General features: G+C 42.6%; 2 protein-coding genes across 7 annotated transcripts in view; one reads left to right on the top strand and one right to left on the bottom strand.

Annotated features, from left to right (window-relative positions):
- Window positions 1–4,073, bottom strand: part of LOC127491518 (translation initiation factor IF-2) — a 67,869-nt gene extending 63,796 nt beyond the window's left edge. Inside the window, exon 1 of the mRNA XM_070069874.1 lies at window positions 3,971–4,073. Coding sequence (XP_069925975.1) covers window positions 3,971–4,073 — 103 coding nt within the window. The remainder of the gene's footprint in view (window positions 1–3,970) is intronic.
- The window catches only part of MFSD6 (major facilitator superfamily domain containing 6), an 89,544-nt gene that overhangs the window by 1,154 nt on the left and 69,046 nt on the right, over window positions 1–19,344 (top strand). Inside the window, exon 1 of one of the 6 annotated variants that reach the window (XM_051848351.2) lies at window positions 111–256. The exons of the other annotated variants lie outside the window; for them this stretch is intronic. The gene's annotated coding sequence lies outside the window, so the exon portion shown is untranslated. Of the gene's footprint in view, window positions 1–110; window positions 257–19,344 lie in introns of those variants that run through there. 6 annotated transcript variants of the gene reach the window in all.

The following is a 19,344-nucleotide window of genomic DNA, read 5'->3' as shown; positions in this document are numbered from 1 at the left end:
AGAATATTTAATAAGCACGGTATAGAACTATTGGAACATAGAATACCTTGCCTGATAGCCGTAGGAAAGGATCATAGAGAGTTGAGGTACTAACCCCAGCGGGTTCTCAGTAGGAGCTGTTGTGTGTCCTTGGGCATACCTCATCTGCCTGAGCTCCAGTTTGCTCCCGCGTAGAAGGAAGAGGATTGCATAGTAAAATGGCCACGTGTTCTCCCAGAAGTCTGTGATTTTGCGGCAGTCTAATTCTTCAGCATAGGTGAGTGACCACAACAGCATGTGGTAAAAGGAGATGTGTTTTTGGTAGGTTCCTGGCGTTGGCAGAACGTCTCTTCTCCAAGCCATGGGCACCAGCCAGCTAAAGGTGTATGCATCATTGATGGCCTTGTTAAGTAAAAGGAGAGGAGGGGGTTCCTGTCATTGGGAAGCTTGGCTTTTGACATTTTCCCTTTGTGGAGGACATTTGCAACTGTTTTCATGGTAGTTATCCAGCTTTTATTGATCACAAGTTGTAAGTAAAATTTAGGGTTGTTTAGGAGATGGCTGGGACATTGTTATTGAGCCCAGTGCCAGGTACTCTGGGGGAGCTGGAGAGGAAGGATTGTGTTTCAGTAATGCATTAGAGCTACTAAGCATGCATACAGTAATGTATTTCTAAGACACTTTGTGTGTCTCTGCAAATAGGTATGAAAACATGGAGGCAGATGGAAATACCAGGCTTGCTGGTATTTGACAGTGTGGATACTGAATCACCCATTCCATTCCATCCGCTGTCTGGATTATTGAGTGGCATTTTTTGAGCACTAGCTGTGTGGAAGACATCATCTAAAACAGTTTCTGAATCTCTGCCCCTAATGTCGTTCATGAAAGGTTGTGCCGCTTACACTGACCACACACGCAGTACCAGGTGGAGTTCTATTTGTCCCCGTGTCTGACGCCAGGAAATTTCCACGTGGTGCCCCTCCCTACTCAGGACCCTGCGCAGTTGCTTTCCTTCACTTCTTGCCTTTGAACATGAACTTCATTCCGACATACATATCTTACATATGCTCACATTTTTCCACCTAGGATAGCTATATGCATAGTGCATGAAGGCATGCATGTTTACCTGTTTGTTTTCACCATTTTTAAGTTGAAAGCTCTAAAAACAAACAAAAAACAACCCAAACTGATACCACCAAAGACGCATTTGGTATTAGGCTGATAGGTTTTCTGTTTTATTTCTTTTGATAGTAAATTTTGATTAAGCAGTCTCGTATGGAAAAGGAGAAATGCAATAAAATGTCAGCAGCTTTGGTGCACTGGCTTGGGGAAAATCAAGATATAGCAAGTGAAAAAGACAAGCTTTATATACAAAACTTAACCCTGCACACAGGCACATGCATATCTGCTTGTCCCCAAACTGTTGACAATTGCTACCTTAAAGTGGTGGCATTGGGGTAGAGATAAGATGGTGTTTTACTTTCTATCTTATAAAGTTATGCATGGGGTTAAATTTTTTTTTGGAACAAGGATACTTTTATATAAACTAGAAAGGAGAAAAAAGAATAGAATTAATTCGCTTTATAAAAATCCGAATAAGAGAAAATTGAATGTGCCTAAACTGTGTAATGTGGATAGGAAAGAGAAATGAGACTTCTGGAGGTCTAAGAGAAGGATGGCATTCTGGGAACTGAAGGAGGCAGTGTGGAGGCAAAGAACCAGGAGTCTGTAGATGACTGGTTTTTACCTTTTCTAACAGTAACCATAGCATGTTCTACAACCCCCCCAACTTTCTTCCCTACCACAAGTGGTTTGGTGCATACAGCAGTCTACCAGCTAGGCTAGGGTGACAGAATCTCTTTCTTCCTGGTCTTGGCAGTAGATGCTGTCCTTAGGTGTGTGGTTCTTTTCTCCCGAACAAACTGGTAGAGAAGGTAGGAGTAAGAGAAATCAATTTACCTGCTGTATCAGCTCATGAAATTGTGGCACTCTGGGTGACTTCAGGTGAAATTTGTCTAGCAGCAATTTTAGCAGCAAGTTAATATAGTCTACTGTATTAATATTGGGACCCCCCACAATTCTGCCCAGTAAAATTAGCAGAAATTGCTATTCAGAATCCTTGAAAGTCAATTCATTTCCTTTCTCAGACTTAGAAACACAGAGCCAAATAGATTCAAACTTTTAAGAATCAAAAATACGGGCCGGTGCCATGGCTCAATAGGCTAATCCTCCACCTAGCAGCGCCGGCACACTGGGTTCTAGTCCCGGTCAGGGTGCCAGATTCTGTCCCGGTTGCCCCTCTTCCAGGCCAGCTCTCTGCTGTGGCCTGGGAAGGCAGTGGAGGATGGTCCAAGTGCTTGGACCCTGCACCCCATGGGAGACCAGAAGAAGCACCTGGCTCCTGCCTTTGGATCACCACAGTGTGCCAGCCGTGGCGGCCATTGGAGGGTGAACCAACAGCAAAAGGAAGACCTTTCTCTCTCTCTCTCTCTCTCTCTCTCTCACTATCCACTCTGCCTGTCAAAAAAAAAAAATCAAAAATACATGCATGAAGGAAATCTGAGTAATCATGGTTCATGATAAATGTAATAAAGGTAATCCTGAGTAGTCATAAAATTATTTTTTATTTTTGACTCTTAAAATTTTAAATTATTTTCATTTTATATGAGAGAGAGACGGAGGGAGAAAGAGAGGTATAAAGACCTTCCGTTTGCTGATTCCCTTCCCAGGCTAGTCAGGCTGAAGCCAGGAACCCAGAACTCAGTGCAGATCTCCCACTTGGGTGGCAGGGACCTACGTACTGGAACTATTCACCTACTGCCTCCCAGACTGGGAATCAGCAGGAAGCTGAGATCCACAGCACAGCCAGAACTCCAAAGCAGATCCTCCACTGTGGGTTGCAGGCGTGCCAAGTGATGTCTTTTTTTTTTTTTTTTAAGGTTTATTTATTTATTTGAAAGGCAGAGTTACAGAGAGGCAGAGAGAGAGAGAGAGAGAGAGAGAGATGTTCCATCTGCTGGTTCACTCCCCAGATAGCTACAGTGGCCAGACCTGGACTGATCTGGAGACAGGAACCAGGAGCTGCTTCTGGGTCTCCCATGTGGGTTCAGGGGCCCAAGCATTTGGGCCATCTTACACTGCTTTCCCAGACCATAGCAGAGAGCTGGGTCAGAAGTAGAGCAGCCAGGTCTCAAACCATGGTTAATTACTCAACATTAGCCATCTGTGGCCATTTACCAGACTTTATTGCATTCCAGGGATGTGAGGGGCTTGTGCCAGCCTGATTTTCTAAACCCTGAGTGACATTGTATCCAATACTTAACCTCATTGTTGGAGTCAGTAACATTTGTTTTGTGGATACATTTTGCTTGGGAGACATTGTTTCCTGTTGGTAAAATGTTGTTTTCTCAATTTAGGTAGTTGGCTGGGTAACTATTGGAAATTATCAGTGTCATTTGTTCAGATGTTTGATGTATTGGTACAGAGGCTAAAACAGGAAACCAAAACAAATAATTGAAAAAGTAACAAATGTGGAGCACTTGAACCTTGGCTTATCTGAATATGCTAATATGTGTCTGCTATAGAAAAAGTGGGCACATGTTCTCACCTGGGCACCAACAAAAACTGCACCCAGTGTTCTGTTACACAGTAGAGCTAACTAATGGATAATGATAGTTTACCCTGTTCCTAAGAAAGAAGAAGGAGAAAGGAGAATGAGGAAAAGGTAGACGAGGAGGGGGGGGAGGGGGAGAGGGAGCAGGAGCAGGAGCAGGAGCAGGAGGAAAGATTATGGATGTTTTCACTATAAAGAGAAAATGAGTAGATAGATATTCACCCTGATTTGAACATTATACATATATTGACACATCACATGGTATCCCATAAAAAGGAAACATCATGTGGTATCCCAGTTGAAAAGGAAAAACTGGACACGCCAAGTGTGGTATGTATTCAAAGTATTCTCTCTCTGCCTTGGTCCAACAGAGCGTACCTGTGGCTAAGCCATGGATGTGCTGACGGAGGGCTGCAGGGATGTTAGAGTCTGGAACTGAATGAGAGCTCTGGTCCATGAGAGGCTCATGGTCCTGCCTCATTTCAGGATATAGGAAATGGAATGAGAGAGAATGGGACAAAGGTGGAAGACATTCTGGAGGTTAGAAAAACCATAGTCAGGAGCTGTGCAGGGCTATGCTGAGAATGGGTGACACAGCTGGGGAACATTCTGCTCATAGAAAACAGGAAAGTCCAAAACATTTGGAAGAGCTTTGATCCCAGACCTGAAGTGGGCCTGGAGAGATGGAGAGACGGGGAGCTGTGAGTCAGCAGTGGCCTCAGGGAGCTCTGATGTGCCTTCGTGGAGGATAAAAAAGGAGAACTAGAAAGAGGAACTGGTGCTGCCTGACCAAGCCTGATTTGTGGGTTGGTTGTGCCAAAGGAAAGTGAGTAATGAGTCTGCACTGGTAGTTAGCTGCCTTGTGGGGTTCCGTAGAAAGAGCTGCACTCCACGGTCAGGTGCCCTCTGCTTTCTGCACAGCCAGCTCAGCGTGAGCCCTGATCAACCAACACACCCACATACCATGACTCCTCTGCACTGACCCGTAGGGTGGGCTGATATGGCCCCGAGAAGCCAGGACTCCTGGAGAAACTGGGGCCCCAGAACAGTGGCACCAGTGGGTCCCTATGAACCGGGTTGTGAATCCTCTTATAATTGCTCTAGGTACTTTTAGGCATGAGGTTGAGGTATCACACACTTGGACCCAAGTTAAGTAAGGTTTCTCTCCTACAGAGCAAAGCATAAAGCCTCTGCATGCACACATAGAGCAGAAACATGCAGAGTGACATGTGTGCTCTCTGGGGCTCGGGAGAGATGCGCTGTTCTGGCTGAACGTGATGATCCTGTAGACTCAGACCGCTTCACCTATTGTGGAGTGCCACCTTACTTCTGCTTCAGAGTGATGTCTGCAGAATTGTAGTAAGTGAACAAATGAGCCCCCAATCTGCCTTTATGAGGGGCTATACATGAAAGACATTTTCATACTTTCAGAAGAGTAAGCACGACACACATTTGACATTTATTTTCTATATGCTGAGGCTCCCTGTTAAAGGTACAATAACCCAAGGTGTCTCAAAGCCCTTGTCTCCAGCCTTTCCACACTTGGGGAGCACAAGGCACTGGGATTATCAGGCTTCCACCTGGCGACTGTGATCTTGCAGGAACTCCAGGATCAAGGGCTTCCAGTTGTTACACAAGTCAAGAGGACTTAAAGATATTCAGGAAAAAGTGGAACTGATACTTGTATTTTGGTGCCAAAAAAGCTTGAAATCCATAGAGATAGTTTTTTAAAAAAATCCTCATTTTTACATTAACTTTTTTAACACTCCACATATGCATGGATTTCAAAGTTTTGCGCCACAAGAAGCATTTTCTGTTAACCTTCTAAGTGCCTTTGAAGGTCCTGTTTTCATTCATTTGTTTTTAATGATTTATTTATTTGAAAGGCAGAGTGATGGGGAACAGGGGTGGAGGTTGGTCTTCCATCTATCTGCTGGTTCACTATACAAATGACCACAACAGCCGGGGCTGTGTCAGGCTGAATTCAGGAGCCCAGAGCTTCATGTAGGTGACAGAGCTGGGTCGTGTTCTGCTGCCTTCCCAGGCCTGTTAGCCAGGAGCTGGATTGGAAGCCTGGCAGCCAGGACTCAAATTGGTGCTCTGACATGGGATGCTGGCCTTGCAGGCAGCAGCCCCTGTCCTGTGTTTAATACAATGTCTGAAGTGTGTATTTTAAAAGTGATGAATGTTCATTGAAGAAAAATCCAGCCAAACATAAGAGAAAGAGTACCTTTTAATTTTGCTTCACAAAGATAAGCCTAGTAACATTTTGGTATTATTTTCCTCAAGTCTTTCTCTGAAATACATTTTGTGTGAGGTACATAGATTTGCAAATATGAACTCTTACTATACGTAGAAATTTATGTCCTTTTTTCCCCTACTTAGTATAGTGCTTTTTCCTGTGCAAGTTCTGTTTCCCATGATATAGATGATTTGTTTAACTGACCCTGTTACTAATTGCTTATTTATTTCAGTTTCAGTTACTATGAAAACTGCTGCAATAAACATCGTTGCACTTAAATCTTTGCTTTCTAGAAAGCTTATACTTCAGCTCTGGTGAATGAGAATGTCTTTCAATCCTCATGCTCCCTGCATTGAATATTTTCATTTTTAAAAGGATTGGTAGGACATGTTTGTTAAAGTATCCCTTTTCTTTAATGGACTGGGGAATAGAGAGTAATTATGACATTAGAATTGACAGCATATGATGGCTCTAAATTTATCAGAATCCTAACAGTATAAGGAAATTAATCAATTTTAGATTATGTGTAATGGAATGTGCTAAAGATATATATTATTCTTTTAGACTACAGTCCACTTAGGGAATATAAGTAAGAACTGTTGAATTTAGATGCATGTCTATAGGAAAATGTATTTTAAATCTTGAGATCTGTATTCTTGTCTAAATATAATCTCATAAAAAATATATCTGAGCAAGAAGAACTTGTATTTTTAAAATTTTTATTAATTTATTTTAAAATTTATTTGAAAGAGAGAGAGATCTTCCAGCCCTTGGAGCTGAATTCAGCAAATGCCTGCATTTGCTGAAGCCAGTAGTCTGGAAATCAGGCCAGGTGTCCCTAGTGGGTGTCAGGGACCCAACCACTTAAGCCATAACCTGTTGTTTTCCAGAATGCACATTAGCAGGAAGCTGGAATTGGACGTGGACCCAGGACTCAAACCAAGGCACTTGGATACGGGGTGCAGGTGTCCCAAGTGTCATCTTAACTACTGTGTGAAATGCCTGCCCCTGGAAGCCGCTATAAATTTCTGTTTAAGATACGTTGTTTTATGCAGACGTTGTGTTTTCATTAACCCTGTTAACTTCCTCAGTGTCTAATAGTCTCAGAATTGACAAATCATATCCTTTTATTGAACAGACATTGGTTAAGGCCCATTACATATAATGCTATAGCTGTCACCTAGTATTATGTTGATGATACCTGGCATTGTGGGTTTTTTTTCTCATTATAATTCTTATTTTTCCACAGTCTGGTTTTCTGTTCTAGTATTTGAATGTCTTAGACCCATAGTACTGAACTCATTGTATTTACCTATGTCAGTCCTTCACTAAAAAGATTTCAAAAAAACTATGTTTCTGCATACGAAACAGGGATTCATATAGACTTAAACAATCCAGAAACCATTCAAATTGGGTAGTAATTTGTGTTTTTTAAAACCTAATGTACATTCTGTATAAATTGCTTCTGTAGTATAATAAGCTATAATTTATTGAGCAAAATCTTTTGTAAAACCTTTAGCAAATAACTGATTTCAGCACAAGCCTTTTCAAAATCTTTTGTTTCATGCTTTGAAAGGATAATCTATGATTTTCTGTGTGAGTATCTTGGCAAAGAAACAAATTTGTATTCATTAAAATAGTAAATGATTTGATAATATTGTCTAGATGGCTTTCAAATGGTGTTAACTCTTGGGGGCTCCTAATTTTGCTGTGGTCTGGGATGTTTCTGATTAGGTTTTTCCTTCCTCTTTCCTCTCCTCTCCAACTTGTTACCTGCCCTAGAATCAGTAAACAGTTTGTAGACACCATTACAATGCTAGTAGGTTTCCCACTCTCTCACATGATCATAGTTTCAGTCTGTTATCTGAGAAAAGCATGATGATTGAAAACTAATATGAATATGTCTTCAAAAGGTTTGTGAAAAGGGCACATTCTGAAAAAAATATGCATGAACTTCAAAAATATTTTGCTCCAAAAGAAACATGATTATTTTCATTTTCCATGAACTTTTTCAAGTAGCCTTGTATCTGTGAAGACAAGGAAAATGTATATGTGTGTTACATTTATTTATGGCTTTCAGAGACCTTTGGCAGTTACTCCATGGTTCTGGCAGGTTGGAACCGTTGCCCTGGAGGCCACCAGTGGCTGGTGCTCCCATGCCACCTGCTGTGGCTCAAAGTGGGAGGGCAGGCTTGGTCTTCAAGCTCTGGCTGGTGATTCCTGGGAGAGCTGAATTGCTGAAAAAGCAAAAGATTGAAAAGCAAGACGAATTTCCCCTTAAAAAGTTTGCAATCTGTTGCATTCTATTAGTTAGCTAACTTGAGAACTCCCAGTATTTGTAATATTATTTTAGCAGGGAAAGGGTTTCTAAGCTTCTGCAGTTGAAGTACAGTGAATATTAGGAATATTCTTTAGTTTGGTTACCCTAAGTGAGTGATTCCATTACCCCCCGACTGCAGGTGTTTGCTTAGGGAACGATGAGTATACATTGCTTCTCCTTTCAAAAGCTCTGTGACCCCTTAAATCCTTCCTTATTAACAAATGCATTGGATCAGCAGCAAATTCAATTAGATTTGCTTTGCATCTTGAACATTTATTGAATCTTTTGTTGGAAAAATTCACAAGATTTAATATCTTTTCTAATTTTTTTTTTACATGCTGTAATATGAACTGTTACTTGCTCTTCCCCCTTGGACTATTTTAAGACAAGAGGTTTATTTGAAAAGTAAAAGGGAATGAGATTCTGGGGCCTGCTTCAGATTTATATTATAAACTATGGCTTGGCATGATATTTAATCAAAAGCCTACAAGCCATAAATAGGCATTTGCTTCCATGATGGTTGATATGTTATAAAGAACCCAAATTATAAAACTTTTATTGACATTTCATTGTTTCTTTTCACAAAATGAAAGCAAAAATTCACTTGGCTTTTATTGCAAAAGCTACATTTATAGTTAAAAGCTATTTCCCCCATCCTTAAAACATCATAAGAACTCCTTCCTTTTATTTTTCAGGCACGTTGAAGGAAATGTTAGCGAGGCTTGTAGATTCTTTCTTCCAGATTTATTTATTTATTTATTTTTATTATTTTTATTTATTTGAAAGAGCTACAGAGAGAGACGTAGAGACAGAGAAAGAGGTCTTCCATCTGCTGGTTCACTCCCCAGATGGCCACAACAGCCGGAGTTGCACTGATCCAAAGCCAGGAGCTTCCTCTAGATCTCCCATGTGGGTGCAGGGACACAAGCACTTGGGCCATCTTCCACTGCTTTCCTAGGCCATAGCAGAGAGCTGAGTTGGAAGAGGAGCAGCTGGGACTAGAACCAGTGCTCATATGGGATGCCGGGGCTTCAGGCCAGGGCTTTAACCCGCTGTGCCACAGCACTGGCCCCTCTTCCAGATTTATGATATTACAAACTCCAGTGTTCCACAGAGCTGTATTTTAAATGAAAAGTTACTTCTTGCCTGGAGATGCTTAGTTATCATTTCAGTCTATGATACTACAGGGTTCTCTCTAGTGATCCAGTGTCCCCTACTCTTAAGGCTGTGGACCTGGAAATGGGCATGAACAGGTTCATGAGCAATGGTTAAAATTCTAGTCTGGTTCAGGGTGGTGCCAGAGAATTTTGCAGCACTCCCTTGGGAAGAATGCTGCTATAATTATTGCAAAATAAGGCTCAGGGTTTGTTTGGTTTTTTTCTTTTGAAGTTTATTTTCCTTTACTTGAAAGGGAGAGCATGACAGAGAGAGAGAAAGGTGGGGGAAGGGAGAGGGAGAGTGAGAGGGAGGGAGGGAGAGAGAGGAATCTTCTGTCTTTCCATCTGTGGGTTCATTTCCCAAGTACTTACAGTAGCTAGGGCTCAACCAGGCTGAGGCCAAGAGCTCGGAACTCCATCCAGGTCTCCCTCATGGGTGGCTAGGCTCTGAGTACTTCAGCCATTACCTGCTATCTCCCAGAATGCATTAGCAGGAAGCTGGATCAGAAGGACTGAGTAGCCAGGACTTGAACTGAGAGTCCCATGTGGGATTCGGGTGTCTCAAGATGTAGCTTAACCTGCTATGCTACAACACCTACTGAAGGCTCAGGGATTGTGAAATATTAATACCTTGGAATAAGACTGCAGCCACTACCAAATGCTCATACTGAACTAACAAAATGGTTTTCCATGTATTATTTCATGTAGGTCCTAGAACCCCTTTGTGAGTGAGCTGACTTTGGTTTGTGTTTTTATCTCAGTTTTGTGATAGAAGAAGTCCAAGAGAAGCACTGATTTGTCAAAGCCAGGAGAGCAACAGGGACTTCTGTCTGCTCTGCTTCCTAAAATTAACCACTGATCACAAACTTAAATCATATCTTCTATGTATATTGTCATCAGGTGTCTGTCAAAAGTAGCCAGTATTTGTTGAGAGTTTACAGGAGTCAAGGACAATATGCTAAGTACTAGATTTCTGTTTCAAGGGCAGATCAAAGGGGTCTATACAAAGATAGCAATAAAATTACCTTTAGATCCTAAGGTAGCTCAGAGAAGGAGAGCAAGGAGTAAGGAAGATATTATAAGTCTGTTGTATTTCCAGAAGTTATAAAAGGTTGCATTAGGAGCTATTCATGAAGCACTGTTTGTTCTGAAATAATACCATCACAAGACTCGAGTTCCCCTGTCAATAAGAAGACCGTAACATTAAAATTCAACTGTTAAGAAATGCTTACTAGGGGTTGCAGTAGCAAAGCCCTGCAGTGAATTTTCCACGCTGTAGCTATAATGACCTATGAAAAATACAGATATGGCCACTCCACTTTCCTGCTTCATTTCCTTCAGTGGCACCCCATTGCTGTCAACATCAGTGATACCTACAGGTTCTTAGTATAGGGCAGGCACTGTGCTAAGAGTTCAGCATGCATTAAGGTTTTTCATGCCCACAGCTATGCTACTGGAACAGTGTTTTTTTTTCTTCCTCAATTTGTAGATGAGGAGACTAAGACTTTGAGAAGTTAAAAGCTTTTCTAAGGCCACAAAACTGGGGAGAGGCAGAGCTTGGATTTCAGTCTTTGTCGGTCTTCCATCCACTGCTCAGTCATGCCTTAGTGCTGTGTGCAAGGCACTCTGGGTCAGCCACCCACACCTCCCCGCATGCTGCTCCTGTGAGTCACTCAAGCTCTGTCGTGCCCACTCCCCAGACTGAAAGTTACCTGTTCCTGCTCTGTGTTAGCATTTCACACAGTTTTTGCTGGCACCTATACTCACCCTGTCTCTCACCACTGGGCTCTGAGGGCAGGGACCGCCTAGCCTTCACCAGGGGAAGCCTACATCACCATGAGTGTGCCCTGTTGTGGTTGGTGCTACATTTATAGCTGTAGCTTTTCAAACAATGAATGTCTGTACTTTTAATATAATTCTATTATTCTCTGTGTTCTGTCATCCCTCAGGCCTGCTGTAATCTATTGCTGGTTGGTAGCCTCATGTGCCCTTCAACCCTAATAGAAATCTTTTCCCTGATCCTGGATTAATTTTCCACTTATCTTTGCTTAGAGGTAAACCCTCCCCTTTTTTCAAGTTTCATGTAAGTCCCTCATAGCCTTGATAATTGTCTGAAGCATTGACTTTATGCTCAGAACTCTGGGAGTATCTCTGTTATTATTTAAAGATTTATTTATTTACTTGAAAGTTAGAGTTACACAGAGAGAGAAGGAGAGGGAGAGAGGGAGAGAGGGAGAGAGGGAGAGAGAGGGAGAGAGAGGGAGAGAGAGAGAGAGAGAGAGAGAGAGAGAGAAAGGTCTTCCATCCTCTGGTTCACTCCCCAACTGGTTGCAGTGGCTGGAGCTGTGCTGAAGCCAGGAGCCAGGAGCTTCATCTGGGTCTCCCACACAGGTGCAGGAGCCCAAGGATTTGGGCCAACTTCTGCTGCTTTCCCAGGCCAGAGCAGAGAGCTGGATCAGAAGTGGAGCAGCCAGGACTCAAGCCAGTGCCCATATGGGACGCCGGTGCTTCAGGCAGCCGCTATACCCTCTACACCACAGCGCCAGCCTCGTATCTCTATTATTTGTAACATTTTTTGTTAATTACTTAGGCAATGCTAGGTGGCTTCTCTTTCATGATTTAGCTCATTCACATCATTTGATGCTTTCTTGTGTTTTGGGCTCCTCTTGTCGACCATAATGCATGGCTTTGAAGTCCAAGACCAAGCGTTTGACACCCCTGACAGTTACACCACGTGTCCGTAGGCAGTACCTGACAGGAGCAGAGATGCTCTGGGTTTGAGTCCTACCTCTTTTACTTCCACCATATATGACCTTGGGCTAATTATTTGCTACCTCTGTGCTTCAGTTTCCTTGTCTATAAACTAAATGAGAGCTGTTGTGAGGATGAAAGAAATTGATACGTGCTAACCCCGTAGCAAATATTACTTGTGCAGTTGTGTTGCACTTAGTAATAGTTACAATGATAATATAGCCCATTGAGCACCTATGAGATATACATATGTTGTCAAGCCAGGGCAGCCACAGCTTGTGGGTCAGTTTGAGGTGGTGGAGATCAGCTTGTTCATCATTCATCAGGCAGGTGTTTCTAGGGGCTGGGAAAGGTCCATCAGGAAGGACAAGGGTGGTGGGGTCTGCTTTCTGAGAGGAGTTTCCAAGCCTGGGGATGCTGTTGGTAGAGGTGCTGGGAGCCTGTGACAGCACCGACTGCCTGGAGGGTTCAAGCTGGAAACAGGACAGATGGGACCAAGGCCAGTGAGAGAGAGAGAGAGAGAGAGACAGAGAGAAAGGTCTTCCTTTTGCCGTTTGTTCACCCTCCAATGGCCGCTGCGGCTGGTGTGCTGTGGCCGGCGCACTGCACTGATCCGAAGCCGGAAGCCAGGTGCTTCTCCTGGTCTCCCATGGGGTGCAGGGCCCAAGGACTTGGGCCATCCTCCACTGCACTCCCTGGCCACAGCAGAGAGCTGGCCTGGAAGAGGGGCAACCGGGACAGAATCCGGTGCCCCGACCGGGACTAGAACCTGGGGTGCTGGCACCACAAGGCGGAGGATTAGCCTATTGAGGCTCGGTGCCGGCTCCCAAGGCCAGTTTTGACTTTTTTCACCATTTGTCTCAGCCCTAAAGGAATCAGGTTAAAATGCCCCAAAAGGAGGAGGAAGATTCCAAAATAGTCATTCACCCTCCCACACTTTAATGCCCCTTTAGCCTGTGCAACTGTTACAAAGCCAATGTTAAATTTCTTTTTCATGACTTTGGCTAAACATCTAGCAGATGCTAAGTCACCCTGTTTTAAAAAAGATCTGTTAGATTGACATTGCCTGCTGTGCCTCTGAAGAAAGCTTGATTCTGGAAAATGCTGGGGGTTGAACTGAATGTTCAAGAATGTCGTGTGTGTCTGGGGCTGCCATTGTGGTATAGCAGGTTAAGCTGCCACCTGCAGTGCTTGCATTTCATGTGGGCACCAGTTCACGTCCCAGCTGCTCCACTTCCAATGCAGTTCTCTGGTAGTGACCTGGGAAAAGCAGTGGGGGATGGCCCAAGTATTTGGGCCCCTGTACCTGTGTGGGAGACCTGGAGGAAGATCCTGACTCCTGGCTTTGGCCTGGCCCAGACCTGGGCACTGCGACCATCTGGGGAGTGAAGCAGTGAATGGAAGATCTTTCTCTCTCTCTCAGTATGTCCTTCTCTCTGTATAACTCAAATAAATAAATAGATCTTTAAAAAAGTGTCATATGTGCAAACCAGCACTCTGGAACTCTTTGATATGATTTCCCTGGGTCTGTGCTGAGGCTAAATTGCAGCAGCGGTTAGTGTCCTGTGCTGGGACTCATTGCTCCGTGGCGTTGAGAATGGACAGTAGCAGTTGACAAGGTAGAGTTAGCCCCAAGAGCTCATCAAGTACCTTTCCCTGTTTTGCAGCTTCTGTCATGGTCTCTGAGCAGCGTTGCATTATGATGGCAATAGAGCAAGAAAGAATGTCCCTTCTGTGTCACCCAGGGCTTGGTCCCTCTCCATCCCCATCATAGCACACATTATCATCATGTTGGCAGATCTGACCTCTGGAAGTTATTATTCTGGGGTCTCTCTCTCTCTCTTTTTTTTTTTTTTTCAAAGGCTGAACCCATTTCCATACTCTTGTATTTATGGATATCAATATATGTTTGAGCCATCTTAATTTAAATACTTAATGAAGAAAGCTATCAATTTTAACAAGAATGATTTGATTGCTTCTCATCAATAATGCAGAAATACCTGCTATTGGAATGACTCAGAATAGGAACTGGTAGAGTGACTTTCCAGGTTTTCAAAGGCTGTGTTGTGTTTTCCCAGTAGTGGTGTTGATTGCTGCCGTTAGCGTGTGCTAGGTGAGAAAGCTTTGCTGCTTTTCTGAAAAATCAACAGAAGCCCTCCTTACCCAGTTAGGGTTAACTACAAACCCGAAGCAGAGAAGGTTTCTCGGAGAAGCTCATCAATGTCTGTGGACAGCTTGCAATGTCTTTTTCTGTTTTAAAAAGGTTTGAAGATGCAGAAGTTCTTAGCAAAACATTCCTTAGTCATGTTATTGACTCCTGTCTTCGTCTATTTCAGCTGCTTAAAACAAATACCATACATGAGGTGACTTGGAAGAGTTCATGGGAAAAATGGACTTAAAACATCTGGAGTGAGTTCTGGGCTCCTGGCCTTGGCCTGGTCCAGCCCTGATTGCTGTGGGCATTTAGGGTATGAACCAACAGATGGAAGATCTCTCCCACTTTCTGTCTCTGAGGCTTTGTCCCCCTGCCTTTCAAGTGAAGGTTAAAATAAGTAAATAAAAAGTTTACCTTGGTGCAGAAAGTCCTGAAATCTTTGCATAGTTTTTCCAGAATGCACATTTTCCATGGAGTTTGTGAGGACGCCCAACCTGGTGGCTTATAGAACAGTTTAGTTCTCACCGCTCTGCAGCCTGGGAAGTCCAAAGTTAAGGTGCCTATAGGTGTGGTTTCTGATGAGGGCACACTTCCTGGCTTGTAGATTTACTTGCTGTGTCTTTACCTGGGCTTTCCTTAGCAAGTGCATCTGGAAAGAGATGGTTCTGTCTTCCCGTTTATAAGGGCAGCAGTCTAATCATGAGGATAATTACTTTCCCAAGAGCCTGCCTTCAGATACCATCAGATGGTCAGTTAGGACTTAGACTTGGGAATTTGGAGGAACACAAACATTCTGCTCTGATTAACTTCTTAATGAACAAAACCTCCTCTTACTTTGTAAACATATTAAATACCTCATGCAGCATATTTACTGTTTTTCACACGTGCTCTATCTATATTTAACTTACAACAAGTTAAATATAAATTAATTCAGCTAAAGAGGTCCTACTTAAAGCATACTTTAATTTAGACAGAGGTGCTTTTTGGCTTTGTTTCTTAAAAAAAAAAAAAAAAGAGCTCTATTTTCATTTTATCTGGAATGCAGATTGGGGTGGAGAGAGGTGAGCAAATGAGCTTTCATTCATTGGTTTACTCCCTAAATGCCCACAACAACTGGGGCTGTGCTGGGTGGAAGCCAGGGTCCCAAAACTAAACCACTTGAGCCACATGAGTGGCAAAGACCCAGTTACCTGAGCCATCACCTGTTGCCTCCCAGGTTGCACATTAGCAGGAAGCTGGGATTGGGAGTGGGACCAGGATTTGAACCTAGGCACTCTTTTGGGCTGCATTCATCTCAGCTGCTATGTTAATTGCGATGCCAAACACCCACCAGTATGTTTATTTTTGTTTCTGATGTTCTGATTACATGGATGACTGTAGTTAGACTTTATTACTGTGTTTACAATGTAATTTCTCCATGTTTTGATTCCTTTTTATCCAAATCTAAATATGACTTAAGAATACTGAGTCTCAAAATTAATGCCCTGAATTCAGTTTTGTTTGTATTTTTAGATTTGAAATTGATATGAAAGTTACTGAATGTGACATTCATGTAAAAGTTACTGAATGTTATATTACAGCAGTTCCTTAACTACTTTGCATTTGTTCGTATTTTGAGATCTACATAACATCTGGACTTATGTAATAACAGAAACCGTATATAACCTTATAATAGTTAATTGAATAATATAGACAGGAAAGAATAATTTGGGAGAAAGTCACTCATCCAGGTTTAAATCAGCACCCGATATAAGATATTTTGCATTCCTAGATTAGCATTTAAGCATTAATTCTTCATCATTATGGGGCAGTTCAGGGATTTATGCCCCTAAGGGGGACTTTCTTCCATTTTCTGACCTACTTGTTAAAGACCAAACAATTGATTTATGGTGTATAAATAATTAAAGGCCACTAATGGACACTTGACTAAAATTTATGCCATCAGACATTCTGTACATTTGTAGAAAATATTTGTAGTCAATGATAGAATGGTACTAGTAGCTGGTTTTAATTATTGACTTTGCAAAGATGAAGCTAACATAACTGTATTTGTTTCTTTTAATTTTTAAAATTTATTTGCTTTTATTTATCTGAAAGAGAGAGATCTTCCATCACTGGTTCATTCCCCGAATGGCTGCAATAGTTGGGACTGGGCCAAGACGAAGTGAGGAGCTGAGAGCTCAGATTGGGTCTCCCACGTCCCATGTGGGTGACAGGGACACAAGTACGTGAGCCATCGCCTGCTGCCTTCCAGGATGCACATTAGTAGGAAGCTGTTTGGAAGTGGAGTGGGGACTGGGACCCAGGGGCTCTCATAAGGGATGTGGCTATCCCAAGCAACATCACAACCCCTGTGCTAAATGCCTGCCCCATTTTATTTTTCAAGTTTTCATTTTTTAAAAAGAAGCTTTGCATATATAGTTTTGAAAAATGAGTTTGTTTGCAGTATTTGTTTAAAAAAAGTAACAGCAGTAAACACTAGAAACCCCAGACATGCATCCTCTGCCTTCTCATTTATCTTCCCAGAGATGAGTTTTTCTGCCTTGAGGCGGTTGTTGGGTATTCGCCTGTGTAGCTTTCATTCTTACTTCTTAAATTTTGAATGTATGCATTATCATCCTTCCACTGTGGAAGACACAGAGTTAACACTCTTTCCTGCCCTGAATGTCTGTACTCCCTTGACCTGCTCATTTCTGTCTTCCCAAGGTAGTTAGGTACAGTTTTCATTAGTGTCATATTGCTGTTTGCCTAAAGTATGGCTATTTTTCCATTTGCTGCACAGCCTTTTGTTTTCTTGTAGTGTGTGGTTTACTTGTTCTGTACTTAATTTATACCAAATCTCTGCACCTGTTTTCTCAGTTTCCTTTTAGGGCATCACCATGTACATTGGTGGTCATTTAGCTGATAGTGTCTCCCCTGGAACCTCGACCCCATTCCTGCCAGACAGGAAGCCATTTGTGTCTGGTGTGCAGCTACCGCCCTGGGACCTCCAGTCACCCCTAACCCACATTCTAACCACATGGGTTAGATTTCTTATCAGATGTTTATTCTCTCTTGATGTATCCACTTAGTTTGGCAGAGCACAATCTGAGAAAGGATACATGAGAGATTCATATTTTGAGAAATTTCATGTGTAAAATGCCTTATTTTCAGAGCTGGCATTGTGGTGTAGCGGGTAAAGCCACTGCTTGGGGCTCGTCCATCCACTGGTTCCTTCCCCAGATGCCCACAACAGCTAGAGCTGGGCAGGCATCCCATATGGGTATTGCTGGTTTGAGTCCTGGCTGCTGCCCTTCCAGTCCACCTTCCTGCTAATGCACCTGGGAAAGCAACAGAAGATGGCCTAAGTACTTGGACCCCAGCCGCCCAAGTAGGAGACCCAGATGAAGCTACTGGCACCTAGTTTTGGCCAGGCACAGTGCTGGTCATTGTGTCCACTTGGGGAATGAACCTGCAGATGGAGGATCTCTCTCTCTCTTTCTCCCCCTTTCTCTGTAACTCTGGCTTATAAATAAATAAAATAAAAATCTTTAAAAAATTGTCTTTTCTTGAGGCCAGCGCTGTGGTGCAGTAGTTTAATTCTCTGCCTGTGGTGCTGGCATCCCATATGGGTGCCAGTTCTAGTCCCAGCTGCTCCTCTTCCAATCCAGCTCTCTGCTGTGGCCTGTGAAAGCAGTGGAAGATGGCCCAAGTCCGTGGACCCCTGCACCCTCATGGGAGACCCAGAAGAAGCTCCTGGCTTCAGCCTGGCCCACTGTTGGCTGTTGTGACCAGCTAGGGAATGAACCAGCGGATGGAAGATCTCTCTCTGTGTGCCCCACCCTGCTGCTTGTAACTCTAACTTTCAAATAAATGATTAGATCTTTTTTTTTTTTTTTAAAGAAAAGTGAAAGTATCACACTGTTCTTCAAAGAGTTTCCTTTCTTTAATCTGTTCTTGGAGTTTTTATTTTTTAGTTGCTTGATTTCTGGGTGTGATCTTATATTTACCCTTTCTTTTCTGTTGTCATCTTTTTCTTTTCCTTTTTTCTTTATATTCTAAGTCCTTAAGTTCATTTTTTTTTTTTTTTTGTGAAGAATGATATAGTTCATTGACTTTGTACAAAGTGAAGACATTCATAAAATACTCAGGTCAAAAATATTATTGGCACCCTAAAAGTCCTTCTAGTTACTGTGTTCTTCAAGGTTAAACTGACACTAAGTTTCACCCCATTAAACTACATTTTGTGAGGTTGGTAGATTCACATGCAGTTTTAAGAAGGAAATAGAGATTTCCCATTCAGCTTGCTCTCATTTTCCCCCAGTGGCAACATCTTGCAATGCTAGAGTACAATGGTACAACCGATGTAGATGTTGTTGATCTAGAACATTTCTATCACCACCTGGAGCCCTTGTACCGCCCTTTTGTAGCCTTGTCTGCTTCTCACCAAGTCTCTGGCAATCACTTACTCTCCATTTGAATGATTCTGTCATTTCAAGAATATATGAATACATTCATATAATATGTCACTTTAAAAAAAAAAAGATTTATTTATTTGAAAGGCCCAGTTACAGAGAGAGAGAAAGGGAGAGAGAGCGATCTTCCATCCACTGGTTCACTCCCCAAATGGCCACAATGGCCAGAGCTAGGCTGATCCAAAGCCAGGAGCCAGGAGCTTCTTCCTGGTCTCCCACGTGGGTGCAGGGGCCCAAGGACTTGGACCATCCTCTGATGCTTTCCCAGGCGCATTAGTAGGAAGCTAAATCAGAAGTGGAGCAGCCAGGACTCGAACAGGTGCCCAAATGGGATGCTGGCATTGCAGGCAGTGGCTTTACCCGCTATGCCACAGCTGGTCCCTAAGATATAATATTTTTAAATTGGCTCTTTTCACTCTTTATAATTCTCTGGAGGTTCACCCAGGTTACTGTGTGTCTCAGTCATTTTTGCCATTTTATTGCTGCATGATCTTCCATGGGACTGTGCACTACCATTGTTTAGCCTTTTGTCCATTGATGGACATCTAGGTTGTTTCAATCTTTTATTCATGTGAATAAAGCCACTATAACCATCTGTATAGGTTTTTGTGTGAAAATAAGTTTTCATTTCTCTGGGATAAATTCCCAGATGTATGGCTGCTGGGTATGTGGT

The sequence above is a fragment of the Oryctolagus cuniculus genome, chromosome 3 (assembly GCF_964237555.1).
Source record: "Oryctolagus cuniculus chromosome 3, mOryCun1.1, whole genome shotgun sequence".
NCBI lineage: Eukaryota > Metazoa > Chordata > Mammalia > Lagomorpha > Leporidae > Oryctolagus > Oryctolagus cuniculus.
This window is presented reverse-complemented; position numbering and strand designations above follow the sequence as displayed.